General features: G+C 42.9%; 2 protein-coding genes across 2 annotated transcripts in view; one reads left to right on the forward strand and one right to left on the reverse strand.

Annotated features, from left to right (window-relative positions):
• Nucleotides 1-14,762, forward strand: part of LOC147603289 (cyclin-B1-2-like) — a 38,555-nt gene extending 23,793 nt beyond the window's left edge. The window contains exons 2-4 of the mRNA XM_086796578.1: nt 11,142-11,242; nt 14,179-14,276; nt 14,448-14,762. Coding sequence (XP_086652704.1) covers nt 11,142-11,242; nt 14,179-14,276; nt 14,448-14,548 — 300 coding nt within the window. The 3' untranslated portion in view covers nt 14,549-14,762. The remainder of the gene's footprint in view (nt 1-11,141; nt 11,243-14,178; nt 14,277-14,447) is intronic.
• Nucleotides 2,372-3,380, reverse strand: LOC147603290 (uncharacterized). Its single transcript, XM_086796874.1, has one exon. The coding sequence runs from the start codon at nt 2,936-2,938 to the stop codon at nt 2,378-2,380; it is 561 nt and encodes a 186-aa protein (XP_086653000.1). The 5' UTR covers nt 2,939-3,380; the 3' UTR covers nt 2,372-2,377.
• Nucleotides 14,763-25,754: the final 10,992 nt, after the last annotated feature.

A 25,754-nucleotide genomic window follows, 5' to 3' on the forward strand; every position in this document is an offset into this window, starting at 1 on the left:
ACCCCATGTGTGGAGGGGACAAAAGGGAACTAAGGTTTATAATCCCATGTGTGGACAACCCCATGTGTGGAGGGGACAAGGGTTTATAACCTTGATAAACCTTCCTTTTTTTTTTGGAGCATCGTGGCTCCTAGGCTATTTTGGGGGCCTATGTTTTTTTTTTGGAGAGAGTCGGGTCAACACTCTTTCTCTTGCTCACTCTCACTCTTGCTTTTTGGGGAGGAAAGGTTGGCTGGCGGGCTGCGCTACAGTACACAGGCGCCGTCTGAATCTCTCTCTCTCTCTCTCTCGCTTGCTTTTGGAGGGCTGGCGTTGTTGTACATACAGGTGTGCAGACCGAATATCTCTCTCTCTCGCTTTTGGTAGTGGCTGGTTGTCGGGCTACGTTGCTGTACATGCAGGCAGAGCTGGACACAGAGACGTGGACTGCAGGAGGGAGTGCAGGGTTGGACAGCAGGTTCACCCACGAGTTTCTCTTTCTCTCTCTCATGTTGAATCAGGTGCTGGACTGCAGGCGGCTGCAAGACAAGAGGGCAGGACAGAACAGAGCTTTTCTCACGCCTTCTCTCTCGTGAAAAGCGACACAAGGACTGTAAGTTTCTCTCTTTGTGAGCAGGTGGGACTGCAGGAAGTGTCAAACTGAGTCTCTCTTTTCATTGGCTCATGATTGTTTCGGAGTTATTTTCTTTGGCCCTTTGTGAGAGGAAGGGTTTGGCAGTTTGGAGGGTGGAAACAGGGCAAGTTTTTGGACTGATTTGGAAGAGTTTGTGGACTGTTTCATGGCTGAGTTTGTGGTTATGTGCATGGGCCAGCTAGATGCATATTCAAGGCCTCATGGATGCACTGTCTTGGCTGATTAGAGGAGATAACAGTGTGGTGTTTTTGGGACACAAGGCTGTGTATAACCTCTTTGCTAAGAGGTCTAGAGGATTGGCAGATTGGACATGCAAACATACAAGCCATGAATGGCCATGATGCACTCATTTAAACTTTTCCATTGAATTTGAATAAAGAAATACCGAAAGGGGCGCCAAGCTTTGGGGCTAATATTTGTCGTTCTTCTTTTCGTGTTGGAGCACTCTAGCTTCCATATATTTGTTTTATTTGTTGGACTACAATTGGTTTGGGTGACTGCCAGTCTACCGCACTTTGGTTTCTACTAGAGGTTGGTTTCAGATACCCTATTATATAGAGAAGCCAAATGTTGCCAAATCCTTCTGGCCAGCGTCATATGCTTTATATGATTAATCACTTGTGGTGTGCAATTAAGGAAGATGAATGAACGCACACGGGCATTGACACGATTCCACAACTGTGCCTGAGCCTCCCGTTCTTTCCGAGTAGAGGGTAACAACTCCCCATTCTCCAACTCCGGCTGTGGAGCACCAATCACAATGAAATCAGCCAAGTCATAAGACTCCAATACAGACTCCATCATTACCTTCCATATGCGGTAGTTGGTCCCGTCCAATTGTTGATCCACGGGGAACGTGGGGAGAGTAGGGATATCACCTAAAAATTCCATGTGTAGGACATATGAAATTAGGGGTCCCCAATTAACCACAGAAGGATGGACGGACAAACCGTGACATCGATTCCATGTGTAGCACATAAGTAATAAATCCATACTTAGTTCCAGCTATCCCTAATTTCATGTCCTACACATGGAATATTTGGAATCACCCAAGTGCCATGCTTTGAACATAGTGGTAATTAGGCGTTCCCAATTAACCACAGAAGGATGGACGGACAAACCGTGACATGGCACGGTTTGTCCGTCCATCCTTCTGTGGTTACATGTCACGGTTTGTCCGTCCATCCTTCTGTGGTTAATTGGGGACGCCTAATTATCACTATGTTCAAAGCATGGCACTTGGGTGATTCCAAATATTCCATGTGTAGGACATATGAAATTAGGGATAGCTGGAACTAAGTATGGATTTATTACTTATGTACTACACATGGAATATTTGGAATCACCCAAGTGTTGGGGTAAAGGCGTTATGCCCACCCTTATAGTGTGTACAAGCCCATAAGTTATAGTACATAGTACACTTAGTACTTTTAATGTACTAAGTGCACTATGTGTACTAGTGCAATATACATGTGTGATAGGGGAGTCACACACTCATGCTTTTCATGAGTTGACTTATCCCCACAACTCTCTCTCTCTCTCTCTCTCTCCCTTGCTTCTCTGTGTATGTCTCACACACATGAACTCTTACTTTAACCCTAATTCTGGTTTTCTCCCCATCAACTGGTATCAGAGCAGGTGTCCTTCGAATCTCTGACGCATGGCAGGCAGCAGCTTGACTCTCCATTAGCCTGTGTGTGTGAAGAGGCGTTAGACAAGTAAGCAAAGACTACTAGACAGCAATCAGGTGGGCGGAAGGGTGGCGGGCAGCCACTTCTGCATCTGAGCGTGGAGCGAAGGAGCATAGGATAGCTGGCCCTTCAGCGTAAGAGGCGAGGCGTGAACGAAAGCAACGAAGCCAGACGGAGCCAAGTGCCGGAGATTCTTGGCCGCATGCGGTCGCTTCCAGGTTCGAGAGGCACATTTAACACGGAAGTCAAAATCGTCACAGAATCGGGCGTCGGAAAACTCCGGCGGCAGCAGCGAGACGTCCATCTTGAGAGAGGCCCCCAGCGTGGTGGCGGTCACGTGGAGGTAGCAGGTGGCTCCGCCGTTCTCCATACACTCCAGGGAGCTTGCCGACACGGGTTCCACCAGAAAGACGTCATAGAGCTTGACGCCTGCAACCGACAGTGTTTTTCCCCTCTTGCCCAGCTTGCTTCCCAGGGCGCAGTTCCTCTGCAGAGACGAGATAGAAGACAGAAATGGAGACTTCACGAGAGACGATCCGCCTTGTGATGATGCAGGCGAGCGCCTCCAGCTAACGGCCAAAGGCCTCCTGCTCAGCTGCAGGAGCATCAGCATCTCTGCTCCACTATCTTGATTGGAGCAGCCATCAAAGCTCTCCAAGGATCACCTCCAAGAATCAGACTGCACAGCAGCATCAGCACGACCCCCTCCTCTTTCCTGCAAATCAGAAATTACAAGGTATTTGCCTTCAATTTTTTTGCGAATTTCTTATCAATTCAAGCAATTGAGCAGGTACAGGTGCCCAATTGCTCAATTTTTGAGCAAAATTGGCAAAATTGGGTGACATTGGTCACAATCAGGATCAATTTGCAGGAAATTGGTCAAATCAGGATCAATTTGCAGGAAATTGGTCAAATCAGGATCAATTTGCAGGAAATTGGATGTCGAAATTTGGGGCTTTTGATGTAATTGTGCAATTAAGCACTCATACATGCTGTATGACGTGAGAAATCGCACATTTGGGCAAAATTGCAGCAAATTGCAGTGCAAATCAAGGGGCTTTTGTGCCGATTGAGTTGATTTGCATGCAGGCAATCGCATTTGATGCTGTCGATAATGTGTTGATGCCTTACAAGCACTCAAAGGGGCTTTCATGTATTGGATGTATATGTGGCCAGGGGGAAGCATCGTGAACACTCTGGATGCCTTTATGTGCGTCAATGTACCATGTATGATCAGAAATTGATCTCAAATCAAGGGGCTTTTCAAGTTTGTATGCTTGTTGAGCTTGGCAAAGCAGCAGGCAAGACATTTATGCCTTGAATCCTCAAAAATCAGCTTGCAGTCAAGGGGCTTTTGCCCAATTTCTGTTCGGGACTGTTGCATGCAGTGTTCGAGACTGTAAAAGTCTGATTTTCACTCATTTGGACAGCCAGGAGAGCATTTATTGCTATTGTACCTGCTGGTACAGATTTGGCACAGCGTTGTGCATGTTTTAGCATGGCTGTACACTGTTTTGAGTGACCAAAAGATTCAATTTCAGCTGCTGAAATTGCCGGTACAGGTTTGGTACATCATTTGTAAGCACTTGGTACTGTTGTACAGTACTTCGGAAGGGCAAAAGAGCACATTTAAGGTGCTGTCCAAAATCTGCAGCAACCAGATTTTGGTGTTTTCATCACAAAAAGTGGGAGAAAAGTTGCATTCTTGCTTCCGCAGTGGGAGATAAAGCTTGGGAGAACATTTGTGAGCACTTTGTGTGCTTAGGGTGCAGTGTTTGCACATCTTTTGGTGCAGTGTTTGCACATTTGCAGGGAGTCAGGCATTACAGGTTGCATATTGCTATGGCAACCACAGGTGAGAGCTCTTCATTGCTTCACATCAAGAAGCTTGAAGGCTCGCATAACTATGATATTTGGCAAACCCAGTGCTACAATGTGTTGCTCCAGAAAAAGCAGCACAAGCCTATCAAAGAAAGGGGTGTGATGCCCGCTTCTCTTACTGCTGAAGAGTGGGAAGATATGGATGAGCTGGCAAGATCTACTATCATGTTGTCTGTGTCAGACTCATTACTTTTCAGCATTCGTGAAGAGAAGACAGCTTGGGGAATGTGGCAGAGATTGCAGGACTTGTATGCCCAACAAAGTGCCTCAAGCAAAGTGTATTGGTTGAAGAAACTCATAGGTCTTCAGATGAAGGAAGGGGCATCTATGACAGCCCATCTAAATGAGTTTAATGGTATTGTCAGCCAGGTTATTAATCAAAAGTTGGCAATGGACGATGAGTTCAAAGCCACTTTTTTGTTATGCACTTTGCCAGAGAGTTGGGACACATTCAGGACAGCCACTAGCAATTCGAATGCTATGCTGTCATATGCAGATGTTGAGGGTGCTCTTCTTCAAGAAGAGATGAACAGGAAAAACAACTCTGTTGGCAAGTCCAATGCAATGAATGCACGTGGGAGATCCCAGCAAAGGGGGAAAAGCCAAGAAAGGGGAAGGAGCAAGTCTCGCTCCAAAAAGGATTTGGAATGCCATTATTGTGGCAAAAAGGGACACATCAAAAAGCAATGCTACAAATGGAAAAATGATCAAAAGGAAAAGGGAAAAGGCAAAGACAAAGAGAAAGACGAAGCCAAAGATGTAAAGCCGAAGGGCAAAAGTGGAGTCAAGATTGAAGAAATCAATGTGTCACATGCAGGTGGCAGTGAGGATGAGGTCCTCTTTACGTCTTCACTTGATGCCCATTCACTTCTTACAGGTGGTCATGGTATGCACTCATGGATCATTGATTCAGGTGCCTCCTTTCATGTCACAGGTTGCAGAGACTTGTTTGTCAGGTATACTGCTGGCAATGAAGGAGTGGTTTATTTGGGTGATAACCATGCATGCAAAATTCTTGGCAGAGGTGATGTGAGGCTTGTATTTTCAGATGGCTCACAGCTTATGCTCCATGATGTCAGGCATGTGCCTGAGATCAAGAAGAACCTGCTTTCTACTGGACAGCTTGATGATGCTGATTATGTTACCACATTTGGTAGTGGAAAGTGGAAAATTAGTAAGGGCTCACTGGTTGTTGCCAGAGGCTCTAAGGTGGACACTCTTTATTTTATGCATGCAGGTGTTTGTCACCATGCTAATGTAAATGCAACCGAGCTGCCGGAAATCATGTGGCATAGCCGGTTGGGACACATGAGTGTCAAAGGAATGGAGCAATTGTCTCGTTTGGGTTACTTGCCTTCTCTAAAGTTTTCAAGTTTTCAATTTTGTGAGCATTGTATATATGGTAGGCAACTACAGTGCCCCCACAAGAAAGCTCTTGGACAGAAAGATGCTCAGTTAGAGCTTGTGCATACAGATGTATGTGAGATGCCTCAGCTTTCTTTGGGAGGGGCAAAATATTTTGTGTCTTTTATAGATGATGCCACACGCAAGGTGTGGGTTTATCCTCTTCGTTTGAAGAGTGATACATTCTCAGTGTTTCAGAAGTTTGTTGCTCATGTTGAGAATCAAACTGGCAAAACACTGAAGGCTTTGCGTTCCGACAATGGTGGAGAGTATACGTCCAAACAGTTTCAGGACTTTTGTGATGCTAAAGGCATCAAGAGGGAGCTCTCTACTCCTTATGATCCTCCACAAAACGGGACAGCAGAGAGGATGAACAGGACCATACAGGAGAAGGTCCGTTCTATGTTGTCGCATGCTGCATTACCTCATGGTTTTTGGGCTGAAGCTGTTATGACAGCCGTTCACCTTATAAACAGGTCACCTAACACGAGGCTTGGTGGGAAAGTGCCAGAAGAAGTATGGACTGGGAAGCCTCCGTCATACAAGCACTTGAGAGTGTTTGGTTGCGTTGCGTACGTGCACATACGCAGGGAAATGCGCACCAAACTTGATCCTAAGTCTCATAAATGCATATTCCTAGGATATGGTGACAGAGGTGAAATGGGGTATAGACTTTGGGATCCCATAAATAGAAAGATCATACGCAGCAATGATGTCATTTTTGATGAAACATGCATGTATAAGGAGCCTGCAAGGCAACAGGAGCCTGGCAGAGTCATCTTTGATGATGATGGACATCATGGACAACAACAAAGGGCTGTAAATCAGCCATTACAGCAGGAAAACCAGCCCTTAAATGGTGCTGAAAATGGTCCAAATGGACAGCCAGAGATGGCAGAAGATATCCCTATGGATATACCACAGTTGGAGGAGATACCGGGCATGATATTTCAGCCTTATGGCATGGAACAGGAGCCACCAATGGGTGATATGCAGGCTGGACAGCAACCTGCAAATGATGGTCATTGGGTACGGAGGTCCACTAGACCCTCCAGAGCCCCTGACAGGTTTGTTCCAGGGGTTGACTATTTGATGCTTACTGACTGTGGGGAGCCCTCATGTTATAAAGAGGCTTTACAGAGGGCAGACAAAGCTCTATGGGAGCGTGCCATGAAGTCAGAGATGGATTCTCTGCATAAAAATGGAACTTGGAAGTTGGTGCCTTTGCCTGCAGGCAAGAAGGTTTTGCCATGCAAATGGGTATACAGGCTCAAAGTTGCACCAGATGCAAAGCCAAGATACAAAGCCAGGTTAGTGGCTAAGGGCTTCAAGCAGGAATATGGTGTGGACTTTGAGGAGATCTTCTCTCCAGTGGTCAAAATGACCACACTTAGAGTTGTGTTAGCTTTGGTTGCACATGATGATCTGGACTTGATTCAGATGGATGTGAAGACTGCTTTTCTTCACGGTGATCTCCATGAGGAGATATATATGCAGCAGCCAGAGGGTTATGCAGTAAGTGGAAAGGAGAAGCTTGTATGCAAGCTGAAAAAGAGTCTTTATGGGCTCAAACAGGCACCAAGAGAATGGTATCATAAATTTGATACATTCATGAAATCACAGAAATTCAGGAGAAGTGACATAGATCACTGCTTGTACACCAAGAAAGCTTTGGATGGCAGTCTCTTGATTCTCATTTTGTATGTTGATGATATGTTGATTGCCGGGAAATCTCGTAAAGAGATGGATGCCTTGAAGCAGAGGCTGCATGAAACCTTTGATATGAAGGATTTGGGTGATGCAAATCACATCTTGGGTATGCGGATACTTCGGGACAGAAATCAGCATGTGTTGTATTTGTCTCAGAAGGAATACATTGGCAAAGTTTTGCAGAGGTTCAATATGGACGGGGGGAAGAAAGCTAGTACTCCTTTGCCTCCATATGTGAAACTCAGTGCTATGGACAGCCCACAGTCAGATACAGACAGGGCTGATATGGCCAAGATTCCGTATGCTTCAGCTTGTGGCAGTCTCATGTATGCCATGGTTGCTACTAGGCCGGACATTGCATTTGCAGTGGGAGTGGTTTCTAGATACATGGCCAACCCTGGCAAGAAGCATTGGGAAGCAGTGAAAGGTGTCATGAGATACCTGAAGGGCACACAGGATTTGTGCATTTGCTTTGGCAAACAGGATGCATTAGTGCATGGTTACACGGATTCGGATTATGCCGGTCATCCAGATAACCGGAAGTCTACTACCGGTTATGTATTTACATTCACAGGAGGTGCTGTGTCATGGATATCCAGGATGCAGAAGTGCACAGCCTTATCTACTACAGAGGCCGAGTATATTGCAGCCACAGAGGCTTGCAAGGAGGCATTATGGCTATCTCGGTTAGTGGTTGATTTGGGCTATACAGGGGATATTCCATTGTTGCATTGTGACAGTCAGAGTGCCATCCAGTTGGCAAAGAACCCTGTCTTTCATGCAAAGACGAAGCATGTGGATGTGAAGTATCACTTCATCAGAGAGGTGATAGAGAACAAGCAAATTCAGCTTGTTAAGATTCACACGGATGACAACCCGGCTGATCTGTTGACAAAGAGTTTGCCTCCGGAGCGGTTTGCTCATTGCAGACACTTGATGGGCATTGGATGAGGCCATTTTCAGCCTTGATATGGCCTTGTATATTATCATGTACATGCTGATTTTTTCTTTTCCTTTACTTAAGGGCACTTTGCCTTTAAGTGGGAGGTTGTTGGGGTAAAGGCGTTATGCCCACCCTTATAGTGTGTACAAGCCCATAAGTTATAGTACATAGTACACTTAGTACTTTTAATGTACTAAGTGCACTATGTGTACTAGTGCAATATACATGTGTGATAGGGGAGTCACACACTCATGCTTTTCATGAGTTGACTTATCCCCACAACTCTCTCTCTCTCTCTCTCTCTCCCTTGCTTCTCTGTGTATGTCTCACACACATGAACTCTTACTTTAACCCTAATTCTGGTTTTCTCCCCATCACCAAGTGCCATGCTTTGAACATAGTGGTAATTAGGCGTCCCCAATTAACCATAGAAGGATGGACGGACAAACCATGACATTTCATGTGCTTCTCAGCCATCTCAAGCAAGTCTGCCATCTCGGGGGGGTTACTTTGGTCTTGTGAAGGGAGGGTGGGTGGGGAAAAAAAATGAAGAAAAGGCTGCAACTAATATGCAAGGTGGCCGTCCAACGGTGATAGTTGCCTTCTACCCAATCTCCAAGTCCCAAACAGCCTAAGAGATCTCCAATCAGCACCAAAAAAACTAGCAATCCCGCAAGCTCTTCAAATCTCCCGTAAGCTCCAAGGTCTTCAAGAAAGAGTCCCACAAGCTCTCCAAAGTCTCCAACCTTCAAGCCACCTAGGGCTCTGATACCATGTCGGAATACGCAGCGGATATGAGACAAGCAGTTGAGAGCACACCGTAGCAAGACACCAACATGAAGATGAGTAAACACGAGAACCACCAGCTTGAAAAACGTTGAACTGTGTGTTTAAGAGCAAACGCAGAAGAGAGAGAGTGAAGCTGTATGAACTCTGCACTATATACAAGATCCGGTAGAATACCCAATACAATGAGGTGTGGGGGGCAGCCCCTCTATATATATGGTCTAGGACTGCTGGTCGACCAGCCCAAAACAGGCCGACAGGAGTTCCAATTGTTTACGATCAGAAAATAGGAGTCGGCCAGATAAAATCCAGGTCGGCCAGGTCATCACAGTCAGCTAGACCAGAAAAATAGGCGGCCAGCATCTACTGCCCCACGACCACTGAAAACAGGGGAAAAAACACGGAACATGGGGGAAAATGGAGGAACACTGAGCAATGCTCTTGGGCGGGCACACCCACAACAAAGGCCCTCTGTGAGATAATGTACAGACAGGAGATGACTGCTAACAGATATGTCATCCACCTGCTTTGTAGAAGAACCACTATCCTTCTTTGAAAGAGAGGAGAGAAAATTTGCAATAATAGCATGACCATGTAACAACACAAGAGAAGGAATATACTCATCCAAAGAGGACACCTATGTACTGTGAGTAGGGGAAGGGAAGAGAATCCCTGAGAGGGGAGAATGGTGATCTTTAGAAGCCATCACCTCCCAAGAGCCCAAACCTCCTTTAGAAAGACTAGAAGAGAGGGTGAGTGGGAGGGAACCAGAAAGAGAAGAGAATAGAATGACTCTCCAGTGGTAAAGGCTGTAAAGCAGTTTTGTAGGAAGAAAAACGCAGCACTTGAGGCAGTCCCGAGTGAAAACGCAGCTCCACAGGAAAAAAACGCAAGTTACTGATGAAAAACACATTAAGTGAACAGCTCCTATATGCTGTAAACAGTCAACAGCAGCATGGGAAAAAGAATGCAGGTCCTTGCAGATGTTTCCCGCTCTGATACCATGTAAGAATGGGTACTATGCAATGATACCCACAAAGAGCTGATGCAAAAACTGAAACATTGTGTATGGACAGCAAGCATAAGAAGAGAAAAAAGGTCACTGCTGAATATCACTAGAAAAGGTTGTACATGACGTGGAGCAGCATGAGGGAGGTCCCGTAGGTGCTGCCTATCACTGCAGAAGTTGAAACAAGATCTAAGAATGAGGCTAAGCCTAGCCACCTTTATATAGGTGGGAGAGGAGCTGGTCGGTCAATAGAAAATCAGAGGACTGGTCGACAATGCATAAAAATGCTGAAATGATGCCTAAAAATAGGCAAAAAAATATGTAGTGCCTAGATGCATATGCAGGGGTTCATATGGAGCGAGCTGCCAGATACAAGCATGAATGTGCATGAGAAAGTCCATCTGGGGATGAAATAATTTCCAACATACCTCGCTCAATTCTAGTCACACTCTATCCTATCGTAGTAGTCACCAACCCAATGAAACTTTTCCTACCTCACACAATCTCAAATTTTTCAAACTCGTACACACTCTCTTGGTGCACAAACACACGCTCCTATTGAGCTTTTTCAACATCTTCCTCATCTCAATTTATTTGAGTCTTTTTGCTTCAAAGAACCGCACTTTTGCACACTTCACCTTGTTAGATTTTTTGGGTTTGTGGTAACTCATGAATACACACGCAAATGATTGTTGAGGGTGAAGACTCAAAGCTGTCAAGACCATAGGAAAAAATGGGCCATGAGAATTTGGGTGGTATGAACCTGAGAGCACAAGAGCTAGCAAGCCGTCAAGGGAAAGCAGATCCACTAGGATTCTTTCTAAGATTGTAAGCATTATTCAATTGAGAACATACAAGAGATTCATTTGACAGAATCATCAAGTCTTTTTGTCATGACTCTTTCTCTCTCTTCCTCATCTCATTGCATTTTAAACTTTTTGAACTCTTGTTTAAAGAACCACGCTTTTGCACATTTCACCTTGTCAAGGTGAGTAGGAGATAATTTTTTGGATTTGTGTTAATACAATTATTATGGCCAATGTTTTCCGTCTCTGTACTCATAAATCTGTGTTGATGTCAAAGTTTGAGAGGCACCAAAATCAAACAAAGCGATCCTTGCTTGAAAAGGCTTATGGTTCAGCTGTTCCTTTACGAATGGATATTGACAGGCAGATTCTTTCAAGGTATGATAATCTGTTGTTTTTGTCTTAACTGTTGGATATTGACAGGCAGATTCTTTCAAGGTATGATAATCTATTGTTTTTGTCTTAACCGTTGTAACTAGAAAGTTTGCTTTTTGTTTGACATTGACCTAAGAAGATCTCGATACTTACAAAGACAGAATTTATCCCTAGCTGACACAGTGTGGGTCGGCAGACAACAGATCTCACTGCCCAAATGGCATGGCTTGTCAGCATCAACGTTTAGTTCCTGCTGCAAGAAGCTGACGTATTAACAATTCCGTCCTCTCCTGTCTGTGTGAGGTCCAGAAAGTTGATTTGTTTGTCCTCCTGTGTCACTGTAAGGGTGAGAAAGCTTGCCCCCCACAGATGTGACATCAAAGAAAGGAGAGGCGGATAACATTTTGGGCTGGAAAGTTGCTCGCGGCTAGCCCATAGTGTTCTCCTCCTGTCTAACACGTCTTTGGGATTTGGGGTTTGGAATGTTCAATGTTCTAGACAATGTGGGGAACTTGAAAGTCTGCATTCTTTTTGATCTTAGGGTCTTGTGGGTTTTTTAAATCCTACTCTAATCATAGTATTAGGAAATGACCGTTTTTTAGTAGCAAAGAATGCGAGTCCCTGTTTCTGTTTCCATTTCTGTTCTCTTAAGAATTCCGGGAAAAATTCCCTTTCTGCATTTCGATTTTTCTCAAATTTTCTCGCCATTACAATCCACTCTATGTTTCTCCTCTATTCCTTTCAACTTTTCCCTCATTTCTATTTAATTTTATAACTTTTTACCTTTCAGTTTCCCTTTCAGTTTCCCTTTCAGTCTTTCCCTCCAGTCAAGGGCTCTGGTTGGAAGTGCCTACAGGAACTTTCATGTATACTATAGATTGTTAAAGAATTGCTGTTTCCTAGCCATTTCCGTTTTCTAGTTTTGGGCCATTTCCATTGCAGAGTCATAAGCTGTTTCCATTTCCGTTTTGGTTTCTGCTTCCACTTCATGCAACTATGACTTTAATACACCTATGCATGCATGTGATGCATGTTTACAGAGAGTCTTGTTTTGTTTTTGTCCAATCTTGGTAGGACCATGTGCTCAGTCCAGTTTTCCTTCGTCAACTAGGAGATCCTTTAAAATTAGGCCTGATGTTTTGCATCAATGCAAAGGTTTTTTGGGGAACTTCGAAGTTTGAAACTTGAGACTGATTTAGTAAGCTGCCTTCTTCTTAATGGGCTGCAGGTGTGCACATGGCCATTCCCACTTATGCTTATTCTTGTGGGCATCATCTATGTTTCAATGTATATGTTATGTGCATCATTGATGCCGCACAAGCAACTTCACCTGGAAATTGGAAAGGGAGAACTTCTCCCTACACTACAGTGTTGCGTGCTCTTAGTTGTGCTACCTCACAGTGATACTTAAGATAGCTCTTAACTTGATGCTCGAGTTATATCAGTGGTTGTTGAGAGATTTGCTGGAGTAAGCTAACTCAAGCAATGCTTGAGTAAGCTACATGAAGCAATGCTCAAGGTAGCTAATTCAAGCATTGCTTGAGTTTTTGCTATGCTAGCTATACGGAGCTTTGTTCGTCTAAACTACTTCAAGAAACCCTAGTTATCTCTCAAGGGATTTCTGAAGCTCAAGTAGCTTTACTCAATTAAGATAACCTAAGCAATGCTAGCTTTTTTAGAGTCCCTTACACAAGCAAGGCTTGAGTTAGTGAAGTCAGATGCATATATATACCTAGTGACAGTTTATTAGAGCTCACATAGCTGAGCTGGAAGGAGGACAAGCTATGCCACATTGAGCGCTCTCCTAAGGCAGGCTTCTAGTGATTTTGTCAATTGTTTCATTAGGATACTTGTTCTTGTTGTTGTTAAGGTCCCAAACCGAAAATGTGTTTCATAGGCAACTTATTCCTGAAATGGCGCGTTTGGGTCATTTTGTTGTTTTTCCTCTCTGGGATTTAGGCTGTTTCCCCAACAAAAACTGGTGTTTTCACTCTGCACTCCCCTTTTCAGGTCATGTTTACGTCAAATGATTTACATTTTCCAGTATCTCTTCTCACCTGCTTTCTTTCTTCTCTTTTCCCATCCTTCCCTCTTCCATTTCCTCTAGAATTCCACCCTTTCCCCTTTCTCTCCTCTCCTCCTTTCTTCTCCCCTTGTTTTGTGTTGCCGTCATCAAATACACCATGACCTCCTCACGGTCCTGTGATGACATGTGCAGCATGTGTCAGTGATGTCCAGCTCCTGTAGTCTGATAGGGTCCTCCAGATCGAGTAGTGGGACCTAAATCTAGTTGCTGTTAACGTTGCCAACACGGTTCTAACTTCTGCTTTGTTGCCGACACAAGTGATTTTGTTTTTTTGTTTGATTGATCGAAAGCCTGTTCTTGCTGTGAAAATCAAGGTTTGATGCTATGTGTCCAGTTAGTAGGTAACCCTGCCCATCAGCTCACCAGGTGAAGGTATTATGTTTACTAACTTAAGTGTCTTTAGGGCAAGCAAATGTCTAGCATGGATTGAGAGGCAAGTTGAAATTTGAAGACTTTCTCTTGGCTCTTCTTCATTGAAAGAGAGGCTCATGTGTCTTGATTTGCATCTGGGTCTGCCAAGTCTGTTACAGTGTGTCAGTCGGGGCTTACATTGCTCTACACCCCAAAATTCCAGGTGTATTTTTCTCTATTTCAGTGGCTATGTGGTTCTTTTATGGAATGTATCCTCACACGTGAACTCGGTGTGCTCTGTTCACATGCTTAGCTGTAGGTTTGAGGATGATTGAGAGCAGTCTAGTTTACGGCTTTGTGTCCATCTTAACTCTAGGTTTTATTTGGTTTTATTGTGCCATGTAAACCTTGCTAATGTTTAAGCTGAGAATGAAAGCATGCTTGCAAAGCAGCTCTGTTTTTGGTGAACTTAAAATGAGAGGTCTTTTCTGTGCACCTGCAGGTTCCAGCGTCCTCCGGGTCTGTTGCCTTCCTCTATGCTGGGTTTGGAGTCTTTGACAGGAGAACTAGACGAATTTGGTTTTGAAGATTTTCTCAGTGGTATGGTGTCATTTAGCACAATACACTCTTGCTCAAAAAAAAAACTGCATACTTCAGGGTTACGATTAGGGTTAGGGCTTGGTACTTTTTTTTTTTTTGGGGGGGGGGGCCGGGGGGGGGGGAAGGCTTATGTTAGCTAAGTATCGTCTGTTCTGCCTTTTGATATGTCAGATCCCCAAGCATCGGAGTCCATGGTTCCTGTGGATATGCATCTTGGTATGGAAGTGCGGCTTGGTCTGTCAAATGGGCCAGCTGCACGAACTTTTCTGTAGATTGTCACCGAGATTCTAAAGACTGTTTTACCACATGCATACAGACAATGATATCTAAACACTTTGTGGATGTTTTTTAGTACATTTTGAGGTCTGCTTTAACCTCACTAAAGTTGATTCTACATACCAGCTGATACAAGTGGTCCTTCAGGGGACTTTTCTGTGTGGCGATAATGGCTTGCAAATCTTGGCTTTAATTCCTGCTGTTTGTTTACATCAACAGGCGATCGTGGGGTCAAGTTTTAATATTTGTGAGGTCATTTATGTTCTTGTCTTGCTCTTGAATTTTGCATGCTGTTTGTGATTTAACATGCATGAATCTATATGGAGATATGGATGAAGTATGATCATAGCTCTCACCATTATGTCAAATAGTACATTCTTTGAGAGCCTAGAGGTGGCTTTTAAGAACATGTTGTGTCCTAATCCATGTGTCATGCGGTATATGCTATGTTTATGTGACACGTGCACAAAGAGAAAACAGACGTGGGTGAGAGACGACGTGCTTTCTCTATGAAATCAGTGATTGCTTTTTGCAAGCAATGACCATTAGTTGCATATTATGCTGTTTGCATATTGTTTTTCACAACCATATCATCCTCATGAGTTATATGTTGTTTGTGCAGTTAGTCACTCTGTTGACTCATACCTTTGATTCGTCTGAGTCACGTGTTCGTATCATTCTTTTGAGTCGTTCGTTCACCATAAACTGGCCAGCTTTGAGTCATATGCCACTATTTTTCTTAGTGTCATTTGTTCCGCTCCACAGGCCAGCCAGCTTTGAAAAGCTTATGAAAGCAGAACCGTCTCTGACATCTTGCAAGGTCATGCGGATGCATCCATGGATCTCTTTCTCTTGGCTGTGCATTTGCAGAGTGATCTGGGCAAACCAGTATGCAGCTTGGGGTCTTTGTGGTATCATCATTTGTACATAGTTTCTGATTCTGAAGAAACACTCTTCTCGAGTATGCAGCATGGGGTCTTTGTGGTATACATAGTTTCTGATTCTGAAGAAACCCAGACATCACCTCACCGTATACCCACACTTTTCTAGTATGGTTATCAATTAAGGAAACATAGCAATGACATCCATTTATGGACGCAACCTTTGTTGGCCCCCCAAACATCCATATATACGACCACCAATTGTCTCTTGCTAATCTTTCAATGCTTAGGAATGCTTAGGAAACAGGAGCCTTGCTTAATTGTGATGCCGCACATACATTATTTAGACCATCGATGTTAAACTTTGGCAAAACCCTTCTGGCCACATCATTTTCAGCCTTGGTATGTTCACATGTCCAATCCTCTTATGCTATTGTCAATGTCTAGAATGTCACATGTACCGATAGAAAACACGGCTGCCTTTATCTCAGGCATGCTTACAGCCAATGTGAAAAGTTTGCTATTTATCTTCACTTTGCTAATTGACATGCAACTATTGTTGAGATCCTTCAATGTGCTTCATAATTTGTGCATGGTTGAAAGATAAATTTGAGCAGCGAAGATTAATTATTTTGATAATTCAATGCTGTTCATCAGTCACATGGAGCTTTCTCCCTTTCATTTGGCTCTTTCGCAAAATCTGAGAGCTATTGCTTGCTGCATACTATACTTTTAAATTTATAGCGTTGCAGTTAATATCTGGCAATTTTATAATACGGAAAAGAAGCAGATAATAAGGGGGACTCTTATGTTATAGGTAAGTATAAGCATAAAGTGAAGCATCTTGAGAAACCATGATAGGCATATGCACACTGGCACTACCTTGCATGCAAGAGTCAATATTGATGGGTATGGCCAAGGTGTCTAAATCATTCTTGCGGCAGCTCCACTTGGGTTGTAGAAATTCCAACTCCAATACTTAGCATTGTAGAGATGTTGTCAATGTTAACATGTGATTAGTGGTCCAAAAATAGACTAATGTAAGCATCATATGGCTAAGGAGAGATGACAAACAATGAGATCCATCGGCCCTTGTTGAGAAACCCTTCTAACATGTAATCAACTTTAGATGTGGGTTGTTAGTCACCATGCTTTAGTTGGGGTTGCTCCTCAAGCATTCCAACCTTTGCTTTTTTGAAAAAGATATCGCTGATGGGTGGAGTGCAAATCTCACAAACTGTAGAGCCTAATTATGCTCTTTTCAGGTTGACTAACTTGTAATGGTGGCCTTTTCATTATTGACTAGAATATTGCTAGGCTTCTCTTTATTCTTTCACTATTTTTTGCATTAAGGGTGGAACTTCCAAAGGTCTACATAAGAAATTGTTTAAAGGGCTTAAATAAGTGATGAGGGGAAGTGCTCCTTAAAAAAAGGGATCCATGGGATGAGTCTTCTTGGTGTTCAAGTTTCTTTTCAAGGACTGGATACCTTTGATTATGTAAATGTGATTGGTTTCCCAATGGTGAATCAGCCTTGCATCTCTCGTGTAAGGCCTTCCGAGAATCATAGTGTATAACCCTCTTCTTTGAAAATCCATTACCATGAATGTGTGGTGGAAGCTTAGCCCTAAAGTCTTAATCTTTGCATCCTAAAGGATTTCCAAAGGTTTTGTTCCCATCGGCAAGCTTGACGAGTGGCAGGATTCCCTAGGTCTCCTAGTAAGCCTTAGTGATTATGTTGACACCAACACCACTATCCGAGATTGTAGAGACCGTCATGTCTTTATAAACGATAAGTAACACGACATTTATTTCATCACTATTGAAATAGTGTCCCAGCTTGTTAATGGGCACTTTTGGCTATCCTTTTGTCTTGGGTATGGAAGAAGATCACTCAATGTAGCACTCCTCTTCAAGGTCAGCACTGTGGACTCTTAAATTCTCAATCATCCAATCAGATAAGTCTCTCCAAGGTTGATAATTTTCTTATAAAACAAAATTTATTCGCGACTTAGACTTCCAAGGATAAGAAGGCCGTGAGGCTTGCTATGTATCTCATGTAATATTTGTGCTTACTTAGCTCGTACTCACTCGGAGGTGGGCTTGGACCTGCCAATGTGTAGGGGATGCGCATTGATCCTTTCCTAGAAGGTGGTGCCTTTGACGGGGTCGAAATGAAGTCGTCACCTATCACATAGAAAATGTTGTGGTGACTATGATGACCCATGGAAGACTAACTTTCACCTCCCATTGAATCCTCCTCCTTTGCATCTAGAAAAATGAAATCTAGTTGGATTGGTTCTAGAGACATAGGCTCTAGAATTAGCTCTTTTTATGGCTTCTTAAGAATAGTCTCACGGGTTCGGACGGTCTTTGGGCTCTGAGGTTCCTTATTGGTTATATGATTGGTATTGGAATGGAGTCAAGGATACACTCAGGTGGGGTTAGTGGTTCGTACTCGACCACCTGCTCAAGTATTGGCTCTAATTCAGCTTGCACCTTCCTTACAAGTTCTTGAGCTTTTTTTATTCGCTCTTTCTCCATAAGATTTCTTTGGATGGTTTGTGTCAATGGGTTTCTTATCTTTGAAAAAAAGAGTTAGTTTAAGCGAGATGATCGCTTGTTGTCTTTGCACAAGGGAGGCATCTTGGGAGCTATTGTCCGAACCACTTTTAATGATCACAACGTCGTCGTCTCTGGCAACTATTCGTGCGCTGGGAGCTATCATCTTAATGGTCACGCCGTAGTCTTTGACAACTGTTCATGCATTGTGTTTTACATACTCTTCAAGGTTTTCTTCTTCTGGACCTCTGGTTTCAGTCGTTTAGCCTTTTTCGAGGCTATTGTAGCCTTTGGGACTTACAACTCAGGCTCGTTTGACTGCTAAATTTGAGGTTGAAGCTTGAGTTTTTTGCTTCTGGACAATTCTTAAAAACATGATTAAATCCACACTTGAAACATGGGCCTCTGTATGGAATGACATTGGGATTTGGCACTAGATTCAGAGATGGAGTTGGGGTACTTGGTGCGACGGTGCTATGAGGACACCTAGCAACATTGTGCAGGCCCTTGCGATGGAATCATTGGAGAGGTGGGGTGGGGCCAATATGACATGTTATTGAAGTCTCTCACTCTTTGCTACACCATAGCTTCAAACAAGGAGGCATAGTTAATGGATGAGGGTTGTTATGGATATCCATATGAATCATACTACTCATATGACTTGTAGCTCTCCTATTCTAGACTCTCAGAGTCTACTGGCAAAGTCACTGAGTACTATTGCTAGTGTGGTTCTAAGAGGAACCACTGGGGGTGGTAATACCGGAGGTGGGTATCACTGGAGGTGGGTATGACATCACTGATGGTTTATACATACCTCTTGGTATAGGTTTTTGATAAATGGGTGTTGGTTTATGTGCCGGTTGAGAAGAATTTGGCATGGATGGTAGGGCTAGTGGTTGGTTTGAACTGGGAGCATATGTTGTGGTGTTAGGTTTCCTTGGTATACCAACTATATGTTGTATCGTGGCTCCCATGGCGTTGTCAATGAAGCACACTATTGTTGTTGTCTAGACCTTGGCAGTTGACACTCCGTATCTCCATGGAAATAAATGCAGGTGTCCCACTTGAGGAACTGGTTGGGCTAGCCTTGGGAGTTTACCTTGGGGCTGGCCCTACCACTGCTCGCCTCAACGGTTGAGAAGATTTTCTACCAACTCATCCATGCTCGTCCTTGACTAGGAATCTAGTTGATTGGGCACCCTTAGACATTGAGGCTTGGAATGATACGTCCCATATCTCTTGGTTTGGGTGGATAACTTCTACATCCTTGTCTTATAGATTGTATTATGTCTATTGCCTCACAACAACACTCATCATCACAGATGTAGTGTCTAGTCTTGTAGAGATGGTCATAAAGCCTCTTACTCTTGAGATTGATCATAAATCAATCAATGATCGCGATAAGTGTAGTCCTTTGTTGTTGGAGGGGCTTCATGGGACAACATCTCATGTGGAGAGAGACTTGGTTCTAGCAATATAGTCCCATATTGTTTCTCCCTCCTCTTGTTTGAGATTATAGATTTGTGTGTGTGATGGGGCTCCATCTGGGTACATTTGGGCAAGAATCCCACAATGATTGTGTGCCTCAAGACCTTATAGTTGGCCTTTTCATGTGTGGGTTTAGAGACCTAAACCACTAGCATGCTTTGCCTTAAGGAAAAGTCCAAATGTGAACACATCTTGGTGGGATCATCTATCCTTTTAACGGCCTTACAAATTTAATCAAACTTCTCTTGATACTGAATGTGATCTCCAATTCCATAAAATTTCTCATCATCCTTGAGATGTGGATTAGTTTTTTTTGCCCAAATCTCATCCTCTAAGTATTACGTTTGTGGTTACCCCCCTTTCCATTTGCAATGCCATCCTGAGCATGTCTTCCACATATTCACATGGCGGTGGAACATAAGGGAGTGGTTGCACAAAACACTATGTTTCAAGATTTGAGATTTCTTGCCCTATTTGTTTGGGCTGTTTGGTTTCCAATGTCCTATGCGAGCATGTGACTTTGAGGCTGCATGCTCACTCTGGAATGAGGACATGTTCTGTGAATGTCCTTGTGGGTCTGTTTGGTTTGAGATTGTCCTAGACATTGGCTCTTTACCCTTTCTCGTGTTCCTTGTTCCTCATCTGAACGGAGAAGAACTAGAACTTAGTCTGAGTTCCTTGTCCAAATGGAGAATTAAACTTTGCTTCATGGTGAAAACACTTCTATAGTGGGTCCCTTAAGAAGGTTAGCACTGTCTATGCTTGTGTTAGGTGTTTTTATGGAAAACTCGTCCTCCCTAATGATACATCAAAGTAGATATGTCTCGATTGTCGTAAATTACAGTTGTTGGGCGCTGCTTGTTGGTCATGGCCAGGTTAGGATAAACTAAACCTAGCTTAGGATTGACACCAAATGTTCGGAACATTGTGGCATTGTGGACCACTTCCTAGGGGATAAGACCTTCAGGTTCATGCTCCTGCTCCCAATCCTTAATTGGAACTTCGTCCAAAGATAGGACGGTTTAGTGTCTTGGCATGAAGTTTATGGAATGTTTACAAAGCGAGTTGGTGAATATGGGGCTCGAAGGACTGTGGTGGCTCTTGTTTCCAGGTGTTCTCTACCCACGTTTGCGTTTCGTTGGCTCTTTTCTTCCCAAAGCACCTTGCTTATTAAGGTGGATCCCAAAGCACCTCGCTTCTCCAAGTGGATCCGAAGGAGTCTAGCCTTTGTTAAATTTGCACTAATGTGATGAGCTATGGTGGATCAAATGCTAGAATCAACATCATTAGAAAAGAGACTAGATGAGAATTAAGACATGATTAATGGGCAATTAACTGATAGCTTAATGTAGGCATGGATAATAAAAAACCAACAAATTCTCATTAGGCCAATGCCTCAATTTATAGAGTTTACATCCAAGCATCTAATCCCACTGATCTCTCCTTGATTCACTCCACCTCTTTTGCTTGATTCTCTCCACCTCTTCCCAGAATATCTCCACACCTCCTAAATCTTCTCATGCTACCCTTTATTCTCTCCCACTAGATACTTCTCACCTTTTCATAGCTTCTCTGACATTTAAAGATTCTCTTTTATAGCCTCTTGCTAAGGGCTTGTTCCTGCACACACCCTATTCACTTGTATATTTCAACACCTCCCCTCAAGTGAATAATCCTAGCACACCTGGACCCTATACCAAGTTTCCCTCTTACTTGGTAGTCCGCGACTAGTGCCTCAAGTCCCTAAACTCATAGTCCTTGACACTCCCTCTCTCTATGTGTCCAAGGCTACTACAAGTGCCCGTGACCTTGACTAAAGTGCTCACACATACATCTACCACATGGCCTAGATCATCGATGGCTCAGAGGTGGTTTTACTCTATTGGGGCAGGTTACATTGGGTTGTGGGGTTTCTCTCTCTCTCTCAGAAAAGATGATATGACTCCACTTCCTTAGGAGCCCCCATGAAGTTTGCCGATGTCGTTCCTTCTCCATTGGGTTTGCTATAGCAGTCTCTTGCCATGTGTCCTGGCTTTCCACAATTGTGGCAAGTGAAGGTCCTTCCTCCTACTCTGCCTCTTCCTCGTCCTCGTCCTCGAGAGAATCCTCCTCGGGTGAAGAATGCTTTTTCTTCTCCAGTTGTGTTGAGTCTAGCCATTTCTTCTCTTTGACTCTCGTCTCTTGCTCTACTAAGAGGTTGGTATAGTAGGTATATGTAAGATCACATTTGTTGGTCCATGTCTCTAGGCTCACGTTTGGAGGTTGTGTCCAGACTCATGTCTTTTTTCATGGGACTACGGGCTCATGTCTCCAACATGAGAGCTGGTTTGGCCTACTTTTTGGAGTTTTTGAGAATTTTCAAACTTGATAGAGATGATTAAGAGTCTTAATCTTATTTAATTATGGTTATACAAGTAATTAAGTGTTTTTAGTTGGATTTGCATGCTTCTAAGCTATCAATTCAAATAATGCATGGGAAAATAATGAAATGCATGAATACAAATTACCTATCCCTCCTAATTATAACTATTAAGCTATTCCTTGGCTCAATGCAACAAGATCAAAGCCTTATGGCCTTCAAAGTCATGCAAACTACCAAGGAGGAGGAGGGTTTTCCCTTTCAAAGATATGAAATTAGAATACCCTAATGCAAATAAACTTCAAAACAAAATTAAAGCAACAAACTAAACACATCCACGAGTCTAAAACTGTATGTTTTTCAGAGTGTGAATTCCTAATCACAATCTTGTGTAATATTGGGTGATCCCAATAGCTTGGAATAGATATATGAATAGAGCAAAGGCCTAGGTGTCCCTGGCACCAAATATGTTCAAGTCAAGAGCTTACTTTAGTCTTACCAAATCATGTGTCATTGGTCTCAAGTTGTCTAGGGTGGTGGTACCACAGTGATATGGGGCATGTGTGGGGGTAGACCAATCATGACTTTAGAGATCTAAAATCTTCATGCTAAGGTGGTGCACATGTCTATAATCTCTTTTGCAAGCTCAGGGATGGATTAGGAAATCTACTGGTATTAGGAGGTGAGTTCGCCACTTTACTTATGACCTATGTGTATATGTGAGTGCTCTAAATGTAGGTTGATTCTGGGATAGCTTCGTGGGAATGTCACAGTCTCAAACCTCAAGTTGCTTTCCTTGTGACCTATGTATGTGCATGTGTGAGTGCTTTGGATGTGGCATTGTGGGGATATTAGAGTTGGTATCAAAAATTAGCTTGCATAAAAAATGGATCTAAGGAAGAAGTTCTCGTGATTAGGTATGTGGTTTCATTGATTTACCAAGGTAAGGATCTCAAGGTAAGCCGCTTTATATGTTCTAGTGCTGTCTTACAAAAGATAAGTGCCGGGTAAGATGGTAAAGCACCTTATGGTAGGTTAGGTAGGTCAAACCATATAAACCTATCGAGTGGTTAACATCATACTTGGAGTTCTATGAGTGGTTAACATCATACTTGGAGTTCTATAGTTCTAAATTTTATTTTCAAGTGGTTAAAATACGTTCGTAATAATCTATAGAGTGGTTAACATCACACTTGAAGTTCTATAACTCTAAATTTTATTTTCAATTGGTTAAAATACGTTCGTAACAATCTATACAGTGGTTAACATCATACTTGAAGTTCTATAACTCTAAATTTTATTTTTAAGTGGTTAAAATACGTTCACAATAATCTAAACTTTTAATGGTGGCAAAAAAGTCAAAAATGGACATTGTAGTGCAAATTATTACAGTTTAGGTGAACCTAAACTTTAGTTGCTTGGATACCAAGAGAATGGGTTGGAAAGAAGCAAAAAATGTGTAACTCAAGGGGAGTCAAAGAGATGCTCACATTTTTTCTCACTTGAATTATCTTTTCACACATTCTATTTTCTCTCACTTGAATTATCTCTTCACACACTCATGTTCACACCATACAATTAAACATTATCTCTAATGACATGTCTAAGTTCGTCCACACCCTCTTATATCACACAGTTTAATGGTGTCCATGACCATTAGTTATTTGCCCGTTATTTGGTCCTAATACATAAACTTTGCTCATGCATGCTATTTGGCATTCGTGTATATCATCGTGGAGTATAAATGCTTGAGCTTGTATTATCCACATCAATTATGACCCTTTAGCGGGCGGCTCAGGGAAAAGCTTCCTAAAGGAGCACCCAACACCATGCTAACACAAGAGCGCACATTAGCACTGGCAAAAGTAGTATTAAGAGACTAAGGTTGAGTAGAAGGGTGAGAGAAGGGTGTGAGTGTGAATGGACTTGAGGTCCACTTGTTCACCTATTTAAAGGTGATGCCATGAGGCATTTTGCATGAGTAGAAGGGTGAGAGAAGGGTGTGAGTGTGAATGGACTTGAGGTCCACTTGTTCACCTATTTAAAGGTGATGCCATGAGGCATTTTGCATGAGAGCAAGGCCTAGTTGTATGTATAAGCAACTTAATAAGCAAGAGTTTTTCTTGTATTTTGTGAGTCCCTCTCCTCCACACACTTGATCTAGCATGAGCACCACGTTTCTTATCATGGTATCTAGAGCCTAGGTGAGTTCAAACTTTGTGGTGTAGAGAATAGGTCAAAAATATCCATTTTTTCCTCATCTTCTTTGTGTGGAGCTCAACCTACAGCCATTGGAGGCCTTCCACAGGCGTGTAGAGAGCTCAATACTCCACGCATTTTTCATGAAAGTTGAAGAGCAGCACCGGGCGCTTCATTTCGTACATGCAATTTTTGAAAACCCTCTTGCTGCGCCGCATCATTTCACCTGCAGTCTCACGGTGCCCTTGTCTGCTTCATGCGACGGCCGTACAGCCATACAAGGGCTGTAGGCCATAATAACCTAAGCCCTCTTAGGGCTTTGGTAGCCCAAGGGTTGAGGACTCCACAGCTGCAATCGCAGCTTATTTTGTCCACGGATGCGCTGGCTGGAGGAGAAAAACCAGGCGCCTCTTTCATTTTTACTCAAGCTTTCCATTAAAGCTTGAGTTTTTGGGTTTTGTTCTCTCTAATCATCTCCCCCTTCCACTAATCACTCAAGTGTGAGAGTGCATTAGTATTGCTGGTACTAATCTTGATTTTGAAGTGTTTTCCATCTACATGAGGTAGCCATAAACCTCATACCCGTCAAGCTTCAACACCGACATCAAGTTTTAAGCTTTCAAAGTGATTAAAGTGTGCTTCTAAGCACTAATTGTGTTGTTTAACACTAATCACTCTATTAATCCAGAAAAAGGAGATTATCTTAAAGTGTTTTTAAACACTAATGGTGAGTTAATCACCAAAATAAGTGTCATTTGACACTAAAAATGTGCTTTTTAGCACTAATTGTGTTTTATACACACAAATGGTGATATTAATCATCAACTAAAGTGTTGCTAAACACTAAGGTGGTCTTAATCATCAAAGAAGGAGGTCATCTACATTACGGAGGCTCTTCTTCATCAACAATGGAGGCCGGGCACACACCATAAGTGCCACATTCAAGTCTTCATCGTCCACCGCTTCTTCCAAAGAGCAATGGTGCAACCATGGACCAATTGTCTTCACCTCATAAGCTAAAGAGGTTGAAGAATTCTGGTTTTTTATCATAAAACTCAGATTTTTGAGTGTTCTTAAAGTTGGGCACATGTACATTAAGTGCTCATCTTCAATGTTTATGTGTGTTACCCTTGAGGCCCTTGTTTGTAAGAGGCATAGGCAAGCCATAAGCCGTATGCTCTCGTTTCCCAAGCCCAAGGCACTTCATTCCGCTGCATATTCTGATTTTTCATCATATAAGATGAGTTGTAAGTTTGAGCATAGAATCCCTAAGTGCTCTACCTTATTGGTTGTCATGATTTTAAGCATTTTTTGGCATTACTTTTGTAAGAGGCATTGGCAACATTATGAGCCATGTCCTCTCCTTGAGCCAAAGATGATAATCCTTATTTGTTTGAGTATTTACCTCAACCAATTACTCATTAAGCTTGTAACTTCAAACCCTAAAGGGTATCTTGTAACTAACATGCATAAAAGCTATTGTAATTGTGGAGTAGACACTGCCCTTGACCAATGCATAAGGCAAGTGGTAAGACCCTCCCTTTCCCTAAGTCTCCATTTAAATCTACCTCACAACCCATGGAGGAGATATGGTATTCAAGGAAGCATAAAGCATGTTGGAGGACCATCTAAAAGCAAACCACTTAAGCAATGGTGGCAGCCTGCTTATGATCATTGTGTGAGAATGGTCAAGGTGGAAAGCATATGGTGGAA

This window comes from Cibotium barometz, chromosome 64 (assembly GCF_041138505.1).
Source record: "Cibotium barometz isolate CiBa-2024 chromosome 64, ASM4113850v1, whole genome shotgun sequence".
Lineage (NCBI taxonomy): Eukaryota > Viridiplantae > Streptophyta > Polypodiopsida > Cyatheales > Cibotiaceae > Cibotium > Cibotium barometz.